The 16,810-nt window shown below is 42.5% G+C and overlaps 1 protein-coding gene across 1 annotated transcript; it reads right to left on the reverse strand.

Moving 5' to 3' along the window:
• Nucleotides 1-2,015: 2,015 nt before the first annotated feature.
• LOC136570112 (transmembrane 4 L6 family member 1-like) lies at nt 2,016-16,810 on the reverse strand. Its single transcript, XM_066570567.1, has 6 exons — nt 16,648-16,810; nt 12,624-12,803; nt 9,138-9,203; nt 3,483-3,628; nt 2,528-2,714; nt 2,016-2,036 (listed from the first exon to the last, which is right to left on the reverse strand). Exons 2-6 carry the CDS (start codon nt 12,792-12,794, stop codon nt 2,016-2,018), a joined length of 591 nt encoding a protein of 196 aa, XP_066426664.1. The 5' UTR covers nt 12,795-12,803; nt 16,648-16,810.

Consider the following 16,810-nt stretch of genomic DNA (forward strand, 5'->3'; position numbering starts at 1 on the left):
TTGGAGGTAGTTTGAGCTCACAAGTCCTTCAGACCACACAAATCAAGCCAGAAAATAAGTTCAGAATAGCAATATTTAATATTTACATATATCAGTGAGGCCAGTGGTCACACAGTTGGCAGGACAGAGGGTGTTCCCAGGAGCACACAGACATCCCCAGGGCAGGACAGCCTGGAACAAGCAGATGGCAGCAGCACAGTACACTTATTTTTCTGTGCTGGAGGTGTGCCCGTGGGTATCTCTTCCTCTTCTGGTGCTAGCACAGCCAAAGTTGGCTTTATCCCAGAGGTGAGAGTAAGGGAGTCAAAACTAAGGGATGAGGAAGGGCAGGTATTTAGGGACTGTGAAGGGTTCACAGAGCCCCTGTGCTGATGAAGGAGTCCCTCTCCACCTGACTACATGCAAGTATACTTCTTTCACTGCCTCTTTAACTCTTTTCCTGGTTGGCTGTCAACTGTATGTGGTTGCTCTGTCCATGCTTCATCTGCTGGCAAAGAACATGAGCTTTTTAAGCCACCTGGCAGGTTTGGATGCACCTAATGATGGGCTGCAAACTTCAACAAGTCTTATGCTTTCTTCTTTACAGAAGTTGCATTTAAATTTTATAGGTTAAATTTCCTCCTTCTAGGGGTGAAACTATGCTCCAAGGTGCATATGCGCCTCATCTAGGCAACTGGCCTTTTCTTCTCCATTTTGATATAAAAGAGAAGGTGAAGCATTTTGCATGTTGCATTAAAGGACAGCACAAGCAGCCACATATGTCTGCAGTAAGTGTATTTAAAGAGCTTGTTCCCATGCTACAGCACAGAAATACAAACAACTTTGAGAAAACATAAATCAGGGAAAATAGGCTCCAAGTGCTTTAAATATATTCAGGTTTTCTAGCTGCCTACATGCATTCAGGATGGGTAAAGATGATTTCATGGTTTGGCTGACAGCTCCTGTCCAAGAATTAACCTTTGAGGAAGTCACTGAAATGATGAGTTTTCTGAAACATCCCAGTCATGGACATTAGCTCAAGATCAAGGGCTTGCTCTTGAGTGATGATGGGGAATTATGCAGTTGCTGGTTGGTATTACAGTTGCTAAAAAACTAAAGCTGATGCAATCTGCTGCCTTCAGATTATATCTTCTATATATTACTAAGTTGCACATAATTACTACATTTATCTTTGGTGATAATCCTTGATCCATGTGCTCTATTCTAGAGCAGCCCTTCAGACCTGTGTGGAAATTAGTGAAGTTCTTAGGCAGTTTCATGAAGGCAAAATTGGTGGTGAGGTTCTTCACCCTTTTGTTAAGCCAGACATTTCTAAACTCTTGCTGCAAACCCTGTTACCTGTGTCGACCCAAATGCTCCTCTACGGCTCCCACAACTCTCAGATGTTCCTGAAGAGCCAATTTAGAAGTGTCCTGGGCTTTGGCAAGGGGATCTGGCTCCAGGGTGGCAGAAAGAGGGTGGAACCCATGTTCTTGAGTTCCTCTGCAGTGTCTCAAACACTGCTCGATATATTCTCTGCTCATCCTCATTCAAATCTGTGAGTGCCCCATTCGAAAATTAATAGGAACAGACAGGTGAGCTCATGGTCAGATTTGGGGAGCATGGGACATTATTTACATCAGCCAGAGAGTGCCTGCTTCATGCAGCTGATAAATGTGTACATTAGCAATAGCTCCATTTCCCACATACATGAGAGGGCAAGTGGTGATCTTTTATCTGAGGACTGTTGTGCTTTATACACAAGTACAGCAGTAAGGGCCAGACAGATTAATGTTTTTTGCCAGTACCTGAGGTTTGGCAGGTATGTTTAGAGAGATGAAAATGTGGAGTCTCAGACTGAAATGATCTAGCCCTTTTCCACCTTGACTTCTTCATAAAAAAATAATTTTGCCCTGTGAAACACCTGAACATTTTTTTTGTTGTTGTCCCCCCATAAATAAAACAGTACAGTGCACTATCCTTATTGCATGTGAATCAGCATTTTGGGGCTTGTCTTGGCATTCCTTGTAGGTCATTCACATTCCAGAAATATTTGTCTGAAAGGCAATGAATGAAAGATGATTAATTAACATTTCAGGGGATATCTGACTTACTGCAAATATCTTGTACAATGAAAAGAAACAATGAAAAGGAAGCAATAGTGATAAATGAAATTTGAAAAATGTTTCTTCCATTCAGTAAAATAACAACATTACTATATTTGACCAATTTTAAAAATCTCTACTTTTTGTCTCTCACTTACATATGCTGGGGAGGGTCATTATACTTTATCAAAAAAGGCCTCTTAAATAGCAATAGAGCCATGCAATGAGTATGTCAGTATGTCATACTGCTGTTTAGAAAAATCTGAGGACCAGGTTATCCCTGACTATGATGTGACAGACAGAAAGAGGCTGTGCAAATGCATCTGTACTGCCCAGAGGAGCTCGTCCAGGGACTGTGCAGATCTCTCAGCTCATGTACCATCACCAAAGCCTGAAAAATAAAACTGGAAAGAACATAAAGCACCCTTTTACTGCATACCAACCTTTCTTCTCCTCATACATGTGCCACATATGAAGCCAGTGAGTCCATTGATGACTTGAATGAAACAAAGAATAGCTTCAATCACACCGATGACCAGGAGAATAGAGGAAAGGACAATATTCCAAAGGATGATGTTTTCAGGTTGTTTGCAAATACTCCATGTTGTCTGGTTAAACAAATAATTGTCTCTGTGATAGAGGAAAATATTTGTCAAGGTATTAGAAAGTAAAAACTTGAGAATGCTTTCTCTGTTTTCTGGCATTTCATTTTCTGAACTTGACTGCACAAAGTGAGTCTCAAATGGTGCTATAATTGGTCAAAGCTGCTGATTCTCCCCAGAATTCTCTTTGCAGAGATGCAATTGATAATTAGGGAAGAGAGCCACATCCATACTTTGTTGCATGCACAAGTATCTCCTGTTTGTTGTATGGCAAAATTATGTTAATAACTAAAGAGAAAGGTTTTAAAACGTGTCTCCACATTCTCCATTCCTGCTGTGGTATCTCAGCCCAGTCCATTCATTAGCTCTAGCTCTGATTTGAAGAGCATAGTTGTCAAGGTTGGCTTTTTAGATTTAGAGAAGATTTTTGCTTTGCTTTTCAGAAGCAGGCGGAGCAGGCTGAATTCTTTGTAATTTAACAGATTAATGTGGCACAGTAAGCAAACATTTCCTTTTGACTCCAGTGGGAGTCACAGCTCACGGAATTTTGAAAGCTTGGTGCAAATTGCACAAGAGGCTTGTGGCAAGCACAGCAAATGAAACTCAGGCAATTTGCCCAAGGATGATTCCTTGGTCAAAGAAATGACCAGCTGGAATATGCTACTCACAGAAGTGTGAGTTTAGGAGTACACAGGGTGAACCATCAGTTCATTCTGGAAAAATCAAAGTTCACTTTAAAAAGATAGGGGAGCGATCAGGGAAAGCAAAATTGGAGGAGTTTGGAAGCCATACTCACTCCAGAGTGTCATTCCTGAAAGGGTAGAGGTATTCTCCATCACCTGTGTCACACAGAGGACCCCCAATCAGCCCCAACAAAGAGATGACCACACAATATGCTCCTCCTGCAAATCCCATCACAGACAGGATCACTGACAGCAGCATCTGAAAGGGAAAAGACCTTCAACATAGTGTGCACAAAGGTTTGAGTAGCATGGAGAACTCACAGTGAATGAGAAAGAATTCTCTTTCTTGTCTCTTACTTTATGCTGAAACGATTACTGCTACTAAATTTGTGGGAGTAAAAAATAGTTGACTTTTTCTGACTATTGTAGCTGTCCTAGATGTTAAAGAACTTATTGAGTTTTATGCTTAAGCTATTAATTATGAAAAATCTGGTGAGTTTTCTTTCAAAAGCCGGCATAAGGCTAATGCTGGATTGATCTGTTCTGTATCATGTACCTTGGCATTTCCAACTCTTCACCTTTCTTGGCCCTTGCACCAACAGAAAAAGGCAAGCAACTACTGAACAAGATATGAAAGTAACAAAAGATAGGTTAATTGTTTTTGCTAATTGATGGAATGCAAAAAAGCCTTTCTTTTCCCTGCTTTCCTTCATTTTGCAACACCATGACATGCGATTACCGCTTCTCATGTTGAGAAATCTAATTGTGCTGCATGTGGCAACAAACCAGCAGTGACTTCAAATTGTATGTAATGCATTCATGTTTTACATCAGCCACTCCCACAGAAATGTTACCTTTACTCCATTCTGGGTAGTTTTCTAGTAATGAATGGGATGTATCCGGTTGCTGTTTGTCTATAGAAACAAAAATCCCAGGAGGGTGCTACTGGTGGTGCATCTGGGACAGGCTTCTCAATAGTCTTGTTAAGAATCACTGCTTGTGGTTGTTCACAACTCTGCCATAGAGCCAGGGGAAGACCTGGAGCAGGGAGAAGGCAGTAGGCCTGCCTTAAAGGCAGGGCAATGGCATGACCAAGGAAGCACATACAGAATACTGTCATCCATGACTCAGGTTTGAAGCCAAATATCTCAAGTCTCATAATTCCCCATTGCCAGCAAATACCAGGTGAAATCCACCACCCCACAAGACAGGTAGAAACCTTCTCCTTGTCGCAGTTGTTCCACAGACCACTGCACTACACAGTCAAATGGAAATATCCACCATCCATGTCAGAGTTTTTTGACAAAGCCTTGAAAAGTCTTCACTGTTTGAACACATTCAAGCTGGTGAATGCAGTTTCCAGCTTACCAGCCAACAGCTTTCTGTAGAACCTTGCTCGATGCTGGTGTGTGAATTGACTAATTTTGTGTATTGTTTTGCCTCTGAGGCAATCCTTGAGTTAAAAGTTGCTGGGATTTCTCATGGGATTTATTTAATCATAACTGATTAACAACTCAAAGCTGGATACTCTTTCCTTAGTCTTTATCTGCATATTGGCTGAATTGCCTCTTAGCAGAGCTCCATTGTCAGCAAAATGTAGTTAATTTAGTCTATTGTCCTGGACCAAAACAGTGTCTGGGTTGTAGCTGATGCACTGTCTCTCACAATAAGATCACCAACCATGCCTTGTGGTGAAGGTGAGTGACTGATACTCTCTTTGAAACTCCTACCTATTCTGAATCACTTTTCCCCGTTTGCTTCCTCATTTACTTCAACTCTGCATTCTGCTTCTTGGTTGAAGGATCTTAATTATGTTAACAATTCATTTTGGTAGCAGTACAGGGCATCCCAAAGATAATTATGAAGAAAAAGTCAAATGGTCTTTTGGTATTACTATGTTTTATGATAGCAGTTACTATCATAAAACATAGTAATACCAAAAGTATTTATGGTATTTATTTATGGTAGTACTCGTCAGTGCTATCTGTGATGACTGTGTTCTGTCACATGATTGTCTCATTTGGAATCTGTTGACTGTAGGACTAACCTCATCCCAGCTATTTCCCTTACTGTGTACAGGATCATCTAGACAGAGACTTTACTTGTCACCAAAAGAGGAGTCTGAATTTGCTACAGCTGTTAGATTGGCTGTCCTCAGCATTTTCTAGACATGCAGGGGCATTTCCCCATTTTATCTACTGATCTGGAGACTTTTCTGGAGGCTTGCCTCATAATCTGTGAAAATCCAAGGATTTTATTGACCATTTCATCATCTCAAACTTTCAGCATTTTCTCTAGTAGTAGTTCTCGTTGAAATATTTCATTTCCTCATTTGTGTCCTTAATTGCAACAGGAGGCCTAAGCTGGGATGCTTGAGTGTGTTGAAATTTGTTTCCCATGATGTTGACCTGTTCTGTACTCCTGAAAAGGTTTTGCTGACAATTTTTGCTGATTTTCCCTGCTTTATTCAATCCTTTAATTGAATTGTCCCTGGTGAGCTGCCCTTAGAATTCATTCTTTGAATGTTTGTATCAGCTGCTTTGGTGAAGTTACCAAGTTCTTCCTGTCCCAGCTTGTGCTGCTCTTTAATACCCTGGTTCTTTCTCTATACACATTTCTTTCTTCTCTATTTTTTGTCTGGAAGTAGTTTTTGGGGTTTTTTTGTGTTTTGGTGTTTTTTTATGTTTTTTGTGGGGTTTTTTTGTTATTGTTTTTGCTTTGTTTTGTTTTTTTGTTTGGTTTTGTTTGTTTGCTTGTTTTTGATGGAGTAGTTATTCTGTCTGGTTATCTGGATATCTTTGCTTAAGTTTGGAAAGCTACTATGACTATTCTTGTTCTACTGGTAACTCTTAAGGAAGACTTAGGAATATTGGACTATATGTTTGCTGATGCAATGAGAGAAGCTGTATTTTGGGTGGGTCTTTTTCCTCATCACGTCAGTGCAGTGGGTAATTTCAGATGTGTACGTGCTAAGCTGCAAGACACTGAAGCTTTCTAAATCTATTACTTTCCAAATTCATTACTCCATAATGCAAGGACAAGAGGCCATTGATGTATGTTTGTAAATAATAATTTAAAGTTGATTAATGAAGAAACTTAATGTAGCATGTAATCACTGTGAACTGGAAAACTTGCTAAAGTGAATAAAAAGTATGAGAAACATACTATTTTTATTACTGTTGAAGATACTTTGGCAGTGTGTAAAGGCTTTGATGAAGTCTGAAACTATTAAACCAGGAATTGTGCAAAATAAAATAGAACAGAGTCCCTGCCCTGAGCAAAATGTTATGTTTTGATTAAACAATAATTCTGATCAGTAATAATTCTTTAACCTTTTTTTTCCTTTTTTATTATGACAAGCAGTTCTGCAATTTGGAGTATTCAAGTGTAATTTATCATTTTATACGTAAGATTTCCAAAGCAGAAAGGTGCCCAAACTTGCCTTTGGATTACAGTGGCTCCTGAGTAGTTCCATGAGGGCTGTTTCTCTGCCAGTAGGTGGGGAACCCTTAGCAGGTCCATCCAGACCTACCTCCCAAGGAGCTCTGTCACTCTGGGACGTTGCTGATATTGTGGATGTTTGAACCAATCCCAGGAGTTCTCTGCTCTCCAGGGCCTCACACCATACCTACCCTGCCTTGCATATACAGCCCTTATAGTCAGGACATCTGAGCACCCCTGCTCTGGATGCCTGTGCATTTCCTTCCACTCTCCACAAAGCACATTTTGCCTGAAGTTTCATCCCTTAAAGAAGCAGACCATCAGCCTCCAGATCTCCCTGCAACACTGACCTCTTTTTGAACGTTTGGAAATTGCTCTTCCCCAGGAGCTGTGCAGGGTAAACTTGTTTTTAGTTGTTCACAGCCATTCACTCTTCGCTCATGTCCCCATCTCATCCCTACTTTGAGCATCTCAAGCAGACTGTTTAAAACATAGGGAGCAGAGCTTCACCATTTCCACCTCACAGAGGTGTATGACTCCAGAGGGGTGTGTGTTCAAAAAGACAGCATTTTCATAGATAGACTGTCCTCACCGAGCCTGTTTTCCACTTTGCTTTGGGTAGCTTCGTCACTTGGCCATCAGCCACTTTGTGATATGGTTTAGTGGGCATGGTGGTATTCATTTGAAGGTTGGACTTGATGAACTTGGAGTTTTTTTCCAACCTTAATGATTCTGTGATTCTCCTGATTCTACAAAATATCACAGTGCATAATCAAATTACTTTCTTAATATCTATTTTATTCCTCCATAACAGCAAATAAAGAAGAGAACAGCTTGTAGGCAACCAATCAGTGATGGGAAGGTGCAGACAGGGTATCTGGCATTGATGTACTGCTGCTAGGAATGGCTCAGACAGTGAAAGACGAGGTGGAGAATGGAGGATTGTGGTAGGTCTGTGGATGTGGGCTGCTGGATGACACTGTGCTATCACTTGTGTTGTTGGGCTGGGGAGTGAAACCAGCCAGCCTGGGGAAGTTTGACTCTTGGCTCTGGAATATTTAGGGCTGGGATGAAAGATGGAGAAGAGACACCTGAGATGTTGTGTGAACTCAGCCCAGTTCAGCTGGATTTCCCCTTGTGACTTAACAGATTCAGTGAGCATAGGAACCACAACAGTAGCTGTGTTTCATCACTGCTTTCTACATCACCCAAAGTCAAGCAAAGCAGCTGGCTCAGGCACTGTTTGCAGGGTGCCTAGGATCTCACCCCAGCTCTGCAATTGGCCTGCTTGGCCATTTTCAGCATCCTGTCTGTGCATGTGACATTTGGTAAAATCAATATAACAGCATGTCCCTTGGGATGTGCCTGCTAATGTGTGACATCCTGATAAAGAATGCTATTTTGGTATTATGTATCATGAATTAAGTAAAATGTTTTAAAGAGGCAAAGGTTTTCTTGTGGATCAGACTAAATATTAATTGAAGAGTACAGAAGAGACGTGCTTTACTGCATGGAATCTCTCATTCCAGGCTGCTTCTGGGAAGGATGCAGACTCAAAAAAATTTCTAAGTCAGTTTCTTCTTGCCAATAATGATAGCCACACAGAAGTCTATACCCAGGGCTTGAGGATGAATGGATATGCCTTTATAACATGTTGCTTTATAATATTCTTAATTATCAAGTAAAACATCTCTCTGGCCTTTCTTTAGATGTCAGAGAGCCTAAATTGCATTTTCACATTTCACATGCATAATATTTGAGCACATGTGAGCTACTGGTCAGAACTGCAGGAAGCAGTGCTGGCTCCTCAGTGCCAGATGCAGCATCTCATGCTTTGGCCATGGACCTGCAAATAGGGGATGTGTGTATCCCTACAGAGAAAAGCAGGGATGAAGCTGTGGAAAAGTAGATTGCCATGGAAGGGTATAGAGGAACCAGGACTCTGTGGAAGCAGGAGGAACAGGCAACTGTCTCAGTCTTTATGATTGCCTTGAACAGGGGAGCTCAAGGAAGCTGGAGCCACGTTTTACTTCATGGGATGTAGCCCCCTTTGCTCTCAGCATTGTGCCTGAGGGCTCCAGCCCTGGCCCTGGCTTATTTCCCTCCTATCAGCAGCTGCAGCATCATAACGTTCTTGTTGGCTCACTGAGCCCTCAGCCCCAGCCCAGGGACGCTGCAGATCAAGCTCCTCTTCTCCGTTTCCCTGACATGGCTGCTGACAGAGGTGTGATGGTTTGTCACTGCACATTTCCACCTGCTGAGCAGCCATTTCAAGAGCTATTGCACAAACTCTGTAGTGCCTTTTCAACACATGAATATCTACTTACCCCATACCTGTTAGCGCAACATCCTGCTCCACCTGCTCCCAGCATCATGAATGCCGGCAAAATAACCTGTAAGAAAAGCATAGGCTTTGAATTAGTGTGCAGCACTTCTGCTGGGGTGCTTTTTAAATTCTAAGAGCTTGGGCATCATGTTCCTCAAATGTAAGTCACCTTTTGTCTCTTCTCTGGGAGTTACACCTGCTTGGATGTTGGTGCTACTGAAGAGTTACTCAGAAATAATTGTGGGATTACAGCTAGAGCTGTCTGGCAAATTGCTGGTACATCAATTCTGATTGCTGAAGCTATACTGCTTTCTTTTCAGGGTATAAAAAGGTTCAGCACAGTATTGTTGGAGTTTTTTTTTGGAAAAAAAATGTGTTAGTTTTGAGAAAACTGAATTTCTGCCCAGAAAAGATACATAGCTGGACTAAGAATTATGATCAGTGTAAGCCTCCTGAGCATTCTGCTCTGGATTATAATTAGGAAATCAGCCTTGAGCTTCCTGAAACAGATCTGACTTTCGTTTGAGTGCGGGGTGTTTGTGCTGAATTTCTGGAAAACCTACAAGATGGACTTCAGTCAATGGGGAACTTCAGTTCACATCAGCTTTCTCCATGGAAATTATCAGGCAGAGCTGGACCAATATAATGCAGTCAGTAACCATCTATGACTGGAGATATTATGCTGCCTTACAGACACCCTGGAGTTAGGAAAAGTTGCCTTCAGTTTGGTAGCCAGAGGGCAAGAATGCTTTTATGGGTCTGGCTTTGCAGCCAGCACACTCCCACTGCCTTGTCTATACACACCAGTAATGGTTAAAGCATCTCAAAGAGCAGCACAAGTAAAGGAGTACTTAAAAAATTAGGAAATGGTTACCATAAAGTTAATGAAAGAAGAAGAGCCCAAATCAGTCAATCAATCAAACAAACAAACACAAAAGGTAAGGACTGTAAAAATGGCCTCACTAGATGCTGGCAAGATTTTTTCTCATTCAGGGCAGGAAGAGCAGAATGTCCATGATTAACAAAGCCCACGGAATTTATGTGTGTAGTGTGAATATCTCTGTTGAACAGTGTGAGACGTTGTTATGAAACTTGCTTAGATTTGTAGGCTCCTACATATTTTTCAAAGGATTTATTCTCTGTTTCCTTTTATGCACACCCTAGAGGCAACCTACAGCACCTGAAGTGCTGGCTGGACCACATCTGGAACCTGCAGAAACAGAGCATTGAGGTTAAAAAGGTGTTCCGCTTCCTGCAAAGAAGTCCAGTCTTAAATAATCACAAATGGTCCCCAAGGCAGCCTCAGCCCAGGTGTTCTACTGTCAGGCACTCAGAAGGAGAGTTAATACCTCTGCCCATCAAACCAACACTCCTGCTCCTCCAGGGCTGTCACTTTTCTTTCGAGGTTTCCCATCTAAGTGGCAAACACTTTTGTGTCATCTATTAGCCTGGCTCAGGATGAAGGGTTTGCTTGGCAGCTTTCTTTTTATGCAGTGCCTGATTATAAACACCTGCCTTTTGACACGGGCATGAGAATTTGCTGGGTTTGGCTGTTGTCAGTAAAACAAGAGCTGTGTGTGAGCCATGGCTCAGTCAGGCATTTCCTTCTGTTGCACACAGGCTTTCTATGAGGAAAGGCGTTACTGTGACACATAGAGCCAGTCTTACTCTCTTTACATCCCAAATATTTGAAATAAGGAAATTGAGAGGTTTTCATGTCATATAATTTCCATTAGAAATTCATCAGAGGAGGAAAGGGTGGAGCTGGCTGCTCAGCCAAAGGGTATGCTGACAATCTATGTATCAGTCTACAGATGAAGTTCCCAGGTGCAGGGAGGTTTACTGGCTCACAGAGCTAAGCCAGGCTGTTATGAAGTTTCTCCCACAGTCTTGACTCTGGAGGCTGCATCCTAGTTGTGGGGAGATTCTCCAAGATCAGGCAACCTGTTGGCAAGGCTTGCCTCAGTTTCCTTTGGGAGGAATCCAGGTGGATGGGGGAACACACTGCAGCTTCATCTTTCCTCACTGAAGTGTCAGGATATGGACCAGACTTCAGTTGTGGAGCATCCTCTCCCTTGTTTTAACTCCTTAGGACACTGAAAAGCCAGTCTTCATTTTCCCATGCTTCCAGCATCTGGAAGATGGAGCTGCTGATAATGCTTTCTTTCCCCTTACCTGTGGGCATTTCTCATGCTGTTTTCTGGAAAACGTGCACTCAACAGAATTTTTTGTGGATCAATTACTCCTAATGTGTTTTGAAGGTCAGTGCAAATTCTTCCTCTCCTCTGACTAGCTGTTCTCATTTTTGATGTATGTGGTGCTGGCCACAGGCAAATCTGTGTGGAAGCCTTAAAAGAAGGCACGTTTTCAATGAGCCAGTGATGCTCTCATGTCTAACATCTCTCCTTTCCTTTCATTGAACGCCAATGGCTCCTGGGCTTGCAGTGATGCGAATTTTCCACAAGGTCTCTCATGTAGTTGCACTTCTTCCTTCTACAAACTCATGCTTATGTTCAAGCTCAGCATGAGTAATAGGCCCAAGTGGTAGCCACAAGAAGAAGCAGACAAGCTGCTGGTGGAGAACAGTTTATTGAATGACCTTATGCCATGTTTCTGCTTTGGGAAATATGAGTATGAACCAGATTCACTGCAGGCTTTCCATAGACTTAAGCAGCAGCTGCATCATAGGCTGACTGTGAAAGAGATTTACTTTTTTCTAAGTTAATTATTCTTAAAGATTAATTTATTTTTTGGCCAGCTCTGTGCCAGTTTGCCATCTGCCCAGTACTGGTCATATGCATTTTACTTGCTCAGCTTTTTAACTCCACTTGGGTAGATAATTGAAAGAGCACAAGGGGAGCAGGCTTTCTGATGAACTGGAAAGATAAGTATTCCCCAACATGTTCCCTTCCAGACATGGATATTCACATAAAAGTGATCTTTCCTGAGGCCTGGAATGGAGAACTAGTTACAGAAGAGCACATTCAAACCAGATCCAACCCAAAAGTAGGTGGGTGGGAGTGTGGGAACAGGAGGCATTCAGCTTATTAACCCATTTGCAACTCCACATTTGTAAAGTGTTAGCTGGGTCTCAAAGTAACACCTGCTGAAACACGTTTTTGATTTTCCCTTAATGTTTTTGTGAATTGGGGGTGCAGACAATAGTGAAAACTCACTGCCTCCAGCTGACCTCAGCTTTGCTTTCACTCTTGGAGGATGAACACTCATGTAGCTCTTCTCCACAGTGAGTAGTTAGGCCTAGTGCTTCTTGGAGTCCTGATATTTATTTCAGGAATGTTTTGTATTTCTTTGACTAGGCACTTTTTTGCCATAAATGCATTTTCTCAGTTACATACCCAATTTCTCATTTAAGCTGTTCACATGTCTATGCAAAACACATTTTATGACTTTTTTTTAATGGTGATTTTCTTGGCCCCAAATTTAAAACAAAACTGAACAAAACTCACAAGAAATATTAATCTCTTACCAGTATCCCAGCTCCCAGAATGCCGTGGAAAAACCAAACTAAATCAGTTATCTCGCTGAGCTGCAGTACTTGTCCATTGGGGAAGTACAGGAGAATGTTGGAGACAATGGCACATATTGCCAGTGGGAAGAGGGTGATCCCAATGCACTTTGAACACTTCCCCGTGCACATGGCAGCTCTCTGCTCAGGAAAGATACAGGGAGGTTTGGGTTACTGCAGTGCAGGGAGCACCACGTTTCAGTAGTTTTATACTTTAATGAAAGAAGAATCAATTTCATAGAAAGAAATGTTTCAGGTAAGACATACACAGATAACCCTGTTCTACAGACCCTGTTCCCTTCAGAGAATTTATTTAAAATTGAATTATTCACAGCTGGGATGTTTAATTGAATTTATTTAAAATTGTGTTGGTAGGAAATTACCAGAGAGTTTCATTTTAGTTTTTGATGGACAATTGTCTGTCCGTTGGGAATATCAGTCACAAAACCATGACTCCACAAACAGATACCCTGGCTGGCAGTCAGGGCTAAGGCCTGGAGTGGAAGGGGAGGCGGATGCTGTCCTGGTTTAACCAAGCCTGGTTTTCAGTTGGGGGGGGAAAGATTGACATCCCCATTACCAATCAAAGGGCTAGTTTTGGAGATTGACACCCAGTTAAACCACTTAGAAGAGCTGGATACACCTCTACAAAAACGCATTTATGGACGGGCTAGGGCAGGGAAGCTCTCTTGGTTCCTGGCCTCTGAAGGGGTAACTAGCCAGGCCCAGGCTGGCCCCTTGCGGCTAGGCCAGGCCTGCCCAGACCAGGCTTGCACAGCCCACATGGTTGGGTCGGTGTGCTGCTTGATTCAGATTTCTGCTGCCTCCGGGCCATGCCACTGAGAATGTCCCGGCGCTGTGGATGACCACGCAGCCAGGATGCTTGGCCGGAGTTGGTGTGGCCGAGACAGCGCCGTGCGGCCAGGGCTATCTCAGCATGGCTCGCACATAAATTTTGCTTTACTCCAAGACCAGCTCTAGCAGTGGCCCTGTGGCCAGCGCTGGAGACGGCCCCAAGGCCAGAAGCAGTGAGGGCCAAAAGATGGCCCCAAGGCCAGAAGTGGCCAGGGCCAAAACTAGCTGCTGCCAGACCAGTCCAGGAGCAGCCATGGGGCTGAGAGCGTGTGGCTGCAGCTATCTCAGCATGACTCGCAATAGACTTGATTTGCTTAGCCACTTTTAGCCAGCCATACTGCAAACAGAAAGACAAAAGCAGCAGCAGTTTTGTTTCTTTTTCCTGGTGCCTTGCATGAAGAAAAAGCAAAGGGGTGGCACTTGCAGCCAGTGTGGCTTGCACAGTGCTGGCAGGGACCATGTAAATAGCAGCAAAAGACACAGCCATTCCTCAATTTCAGAGCCTGGATGAGATCAACCTTTCAATGCTGCAAGACTATCAAAACTATTTCAATTGATAAAGCTTAAGAACAAACAAACCTACAAACACGAATTCTCTCCTAAATGAGGAAAAAAACAGAGTGAAGGCATGTAGAGAAAACAACGCAGAACACTGAATGTTCAACCCTGCCTTGGCACTGAGACTAGCAGGGAAGCCTCCCCAAGGTGCCTACCAGCTGCATTTCCTCTATTTCAGTCAAAAATACACCCTCAGCAAGAATTGGAGAGATATTTATAATTGTTTACTGTGCACGTAAGGGTTGATAAGACTGTGGATTATAGGCCTGCTTGGCACCCACCCTAAAGTAGCTGAAAAACTGCAATCTTGTCTAATTCTGTGTCTGTTTGCTAAGGGCAGGTCAAAAAAACATCCCATCTCATTTTCAGAGATCTGTCATAACATACAGTAGCTTAGTAGTTCATAGCATCCAGGTTCTTTTTTAAAATCAAAGAATGAACATAAATGAAGCACTGGATGAGAGAGATCTCTGCAGGTGTCCAGTCTGACCTCCTGCTGAAAGCAGGACTACCACCAACACTAGGTCACTGTGTCAGCCACAGCTTTGTGTAGCTGAGCTTTAAAAACCTACAAGGATGGAGCCACCACTGCCTCTCTGGGTGACTTGTTGCAGAGTTGACCCAATCTCTTGATGAAAAAGACTTTTCTTGTGTCCAGTCTGAATCTCCAAAGCTGTAAACAGGGCTGTTGCTCCCCATTATATCCTCTCACACCACTCCATCACCTCTGTCACACCCCAGTTTTTCATAGGCCGTTATTAGACCTGTCTTCACCAAAGTCACAACCTCAGCTCACACTGCATCCATGCTGTGATCTACAGCTAGAGAGAAAAGCCTGATCAGTACAAAAGTGGATCCACAGATATGCCTCCAATTTGGAAATTTCAGACTACTGGGTCAGAGATTATTGAACTTGCATACCACCTTCAACTTTATGGCACAAACTGATCACAACTTCTTCATAATGTTTTATTATTGCTTCATTCCAGCTCAAGGGTTTCAAATGCATAAAAATAAAAAATGTGCATGAAAATACAAAATATCAAGCTGTGGATTTCTGTCCTCAGAGAGAACTGTCAGTTTATAACAAAAAGGGCTTTGCTCTCCTGTGAGTCAGTTACCAAATGTAAGAGAAGGATAAGGACATGGGCACACACCATTTCATGCACACACAGGTGCCTTCGCTTGTTATGTGCAAATAGTTTTTGTAATTACTGAGGCACTCAGCAGTGAAATGTCCCTCAATTTACTCATATGCATTGGCTAATCCAGAAAGTTTTATGACAAAGATTGCTGTGGAGAAGGCATTAGGAGGCTAGGAACACAGAAATCCATCAAGGTTGGGTTCCCAAGCAAGAAAAAGGGCCAGGTGAAAGGTAGCTTGAAGCCATTTGAGAAAGGCAGAGACAGGCTAAAACAGATCTTGGCGACAGAATGAAGATAGTAAAGAGATAAGGTAAGATATCAGGTGAGATGTCCTCTGACCTATTCAAATGAGAAGGAAAATAGAAAGACTTTATGGGTTGCCATATATTGCTGTGAAGCAGATGTGGCTGACAGAGACTTCTGAGTTTGCATTTCTGTAGCAAAAAATTTGCATTGTTCTCTGCTGCTATGAGTTGAACAAGAGCACTGTGCTTGTATGCATTTTCTTCTGAGCACTTTGCAGTCATGTTGAGCTTTATAATCTGTGTTAAAAATAAGCTAATGGGCATTAAACTATTCCAGATGGGATCATTTTTAACAGAGACACTTCTGTGTTTATGGTCATTATCTGTTGTTTACACAGTGCTCAAAATTTGGCAAAGCATTTTGCAAGCCTCTGGAGAAAACCCTAGCTCAAAGAGATAAAAATCTAAACAGACCAACAATGTGCAAGTGAAAGATGAAGTGGGGAAAGGGAATGGAGGAAAATGGAAAGAATACTGGATATTTCACCTGCCTTTCAAATCACCTGTCTTTCAAATAAGGTTATTTTTTTACACCAACTCTTGCCTGCCTGCTTTCCCATCTCATTCCAGCTTTAGCTTTTCCATTTGTTTGCCCAACCTCACCTACCTCCCCTCCCCAGAGAGAAGCAAACAAGCACAGGCACAGCCTAGCCTCCTTCTACAAAAGCTAAGCCTTGTAGTTGAGTTACGAATTCTCTTCTGCATCTTTCATACATGGCTGGAGGGCCCAGTTCTTGTACGGCACAAAGCAACCTGACGCTGCTTTGGCTGGAAGAGCTGGGGGTTCCAGCCCTTTCTCTCTGACCTATCTCAATACCACTTCAAACTGCAGGGAGAACTTACCTAAACAACAATCACCAGACGTAGTGAGAGCCTCTACCACCAAAATCAATGCCGCTTTGCCACCTGTGCACATCAGAGGATCTGCATGCGTTATTATAGCTTAGGAAAACACTCCGGTTTGCCAGAAGCACTAAAACGCTTTATTAATTCACCAACCAAAAGCACATTCTACAGCTTCGTTAAGCAAAGTGGCTAGAGCAAGCTTCTAATTTTTAGTGAGGTTTTTAGAAAGTTTTGCTTTTTAATGCTACAGTAAGCATGTAAATACTTTTGCTTACCTTCTAAGCAGGGCTAAGATGGCCTCCAGAGTTCCCCACAGCCAGCTTCAGGCTTTCCAGCTCCTCTCTCCTGAAGTGTGTCTGTTTGACCGAGGCACGGCGATGTTTTTGGGTGACGGCCTCTATTAAACAATTAGCTGTTTCTCTCTGAGAATGAGGAAAT

The sequence above is a fragment of the Molothrus aeneus genome, chromosome 2, assembly GCF_037042795.1.
Source record: "Molothrus aeneus isolate 106 chromosome 2, BPBGC_Maene_1.0, whole genome shotgun sequence".
Classification (NCBI taxonomy): domain Eukaryota; kingdom Metazoa; phylum Chordata; class Aves; order Passeriformes; family Icteridae; genus Molothrus; species Molothrus aeneus.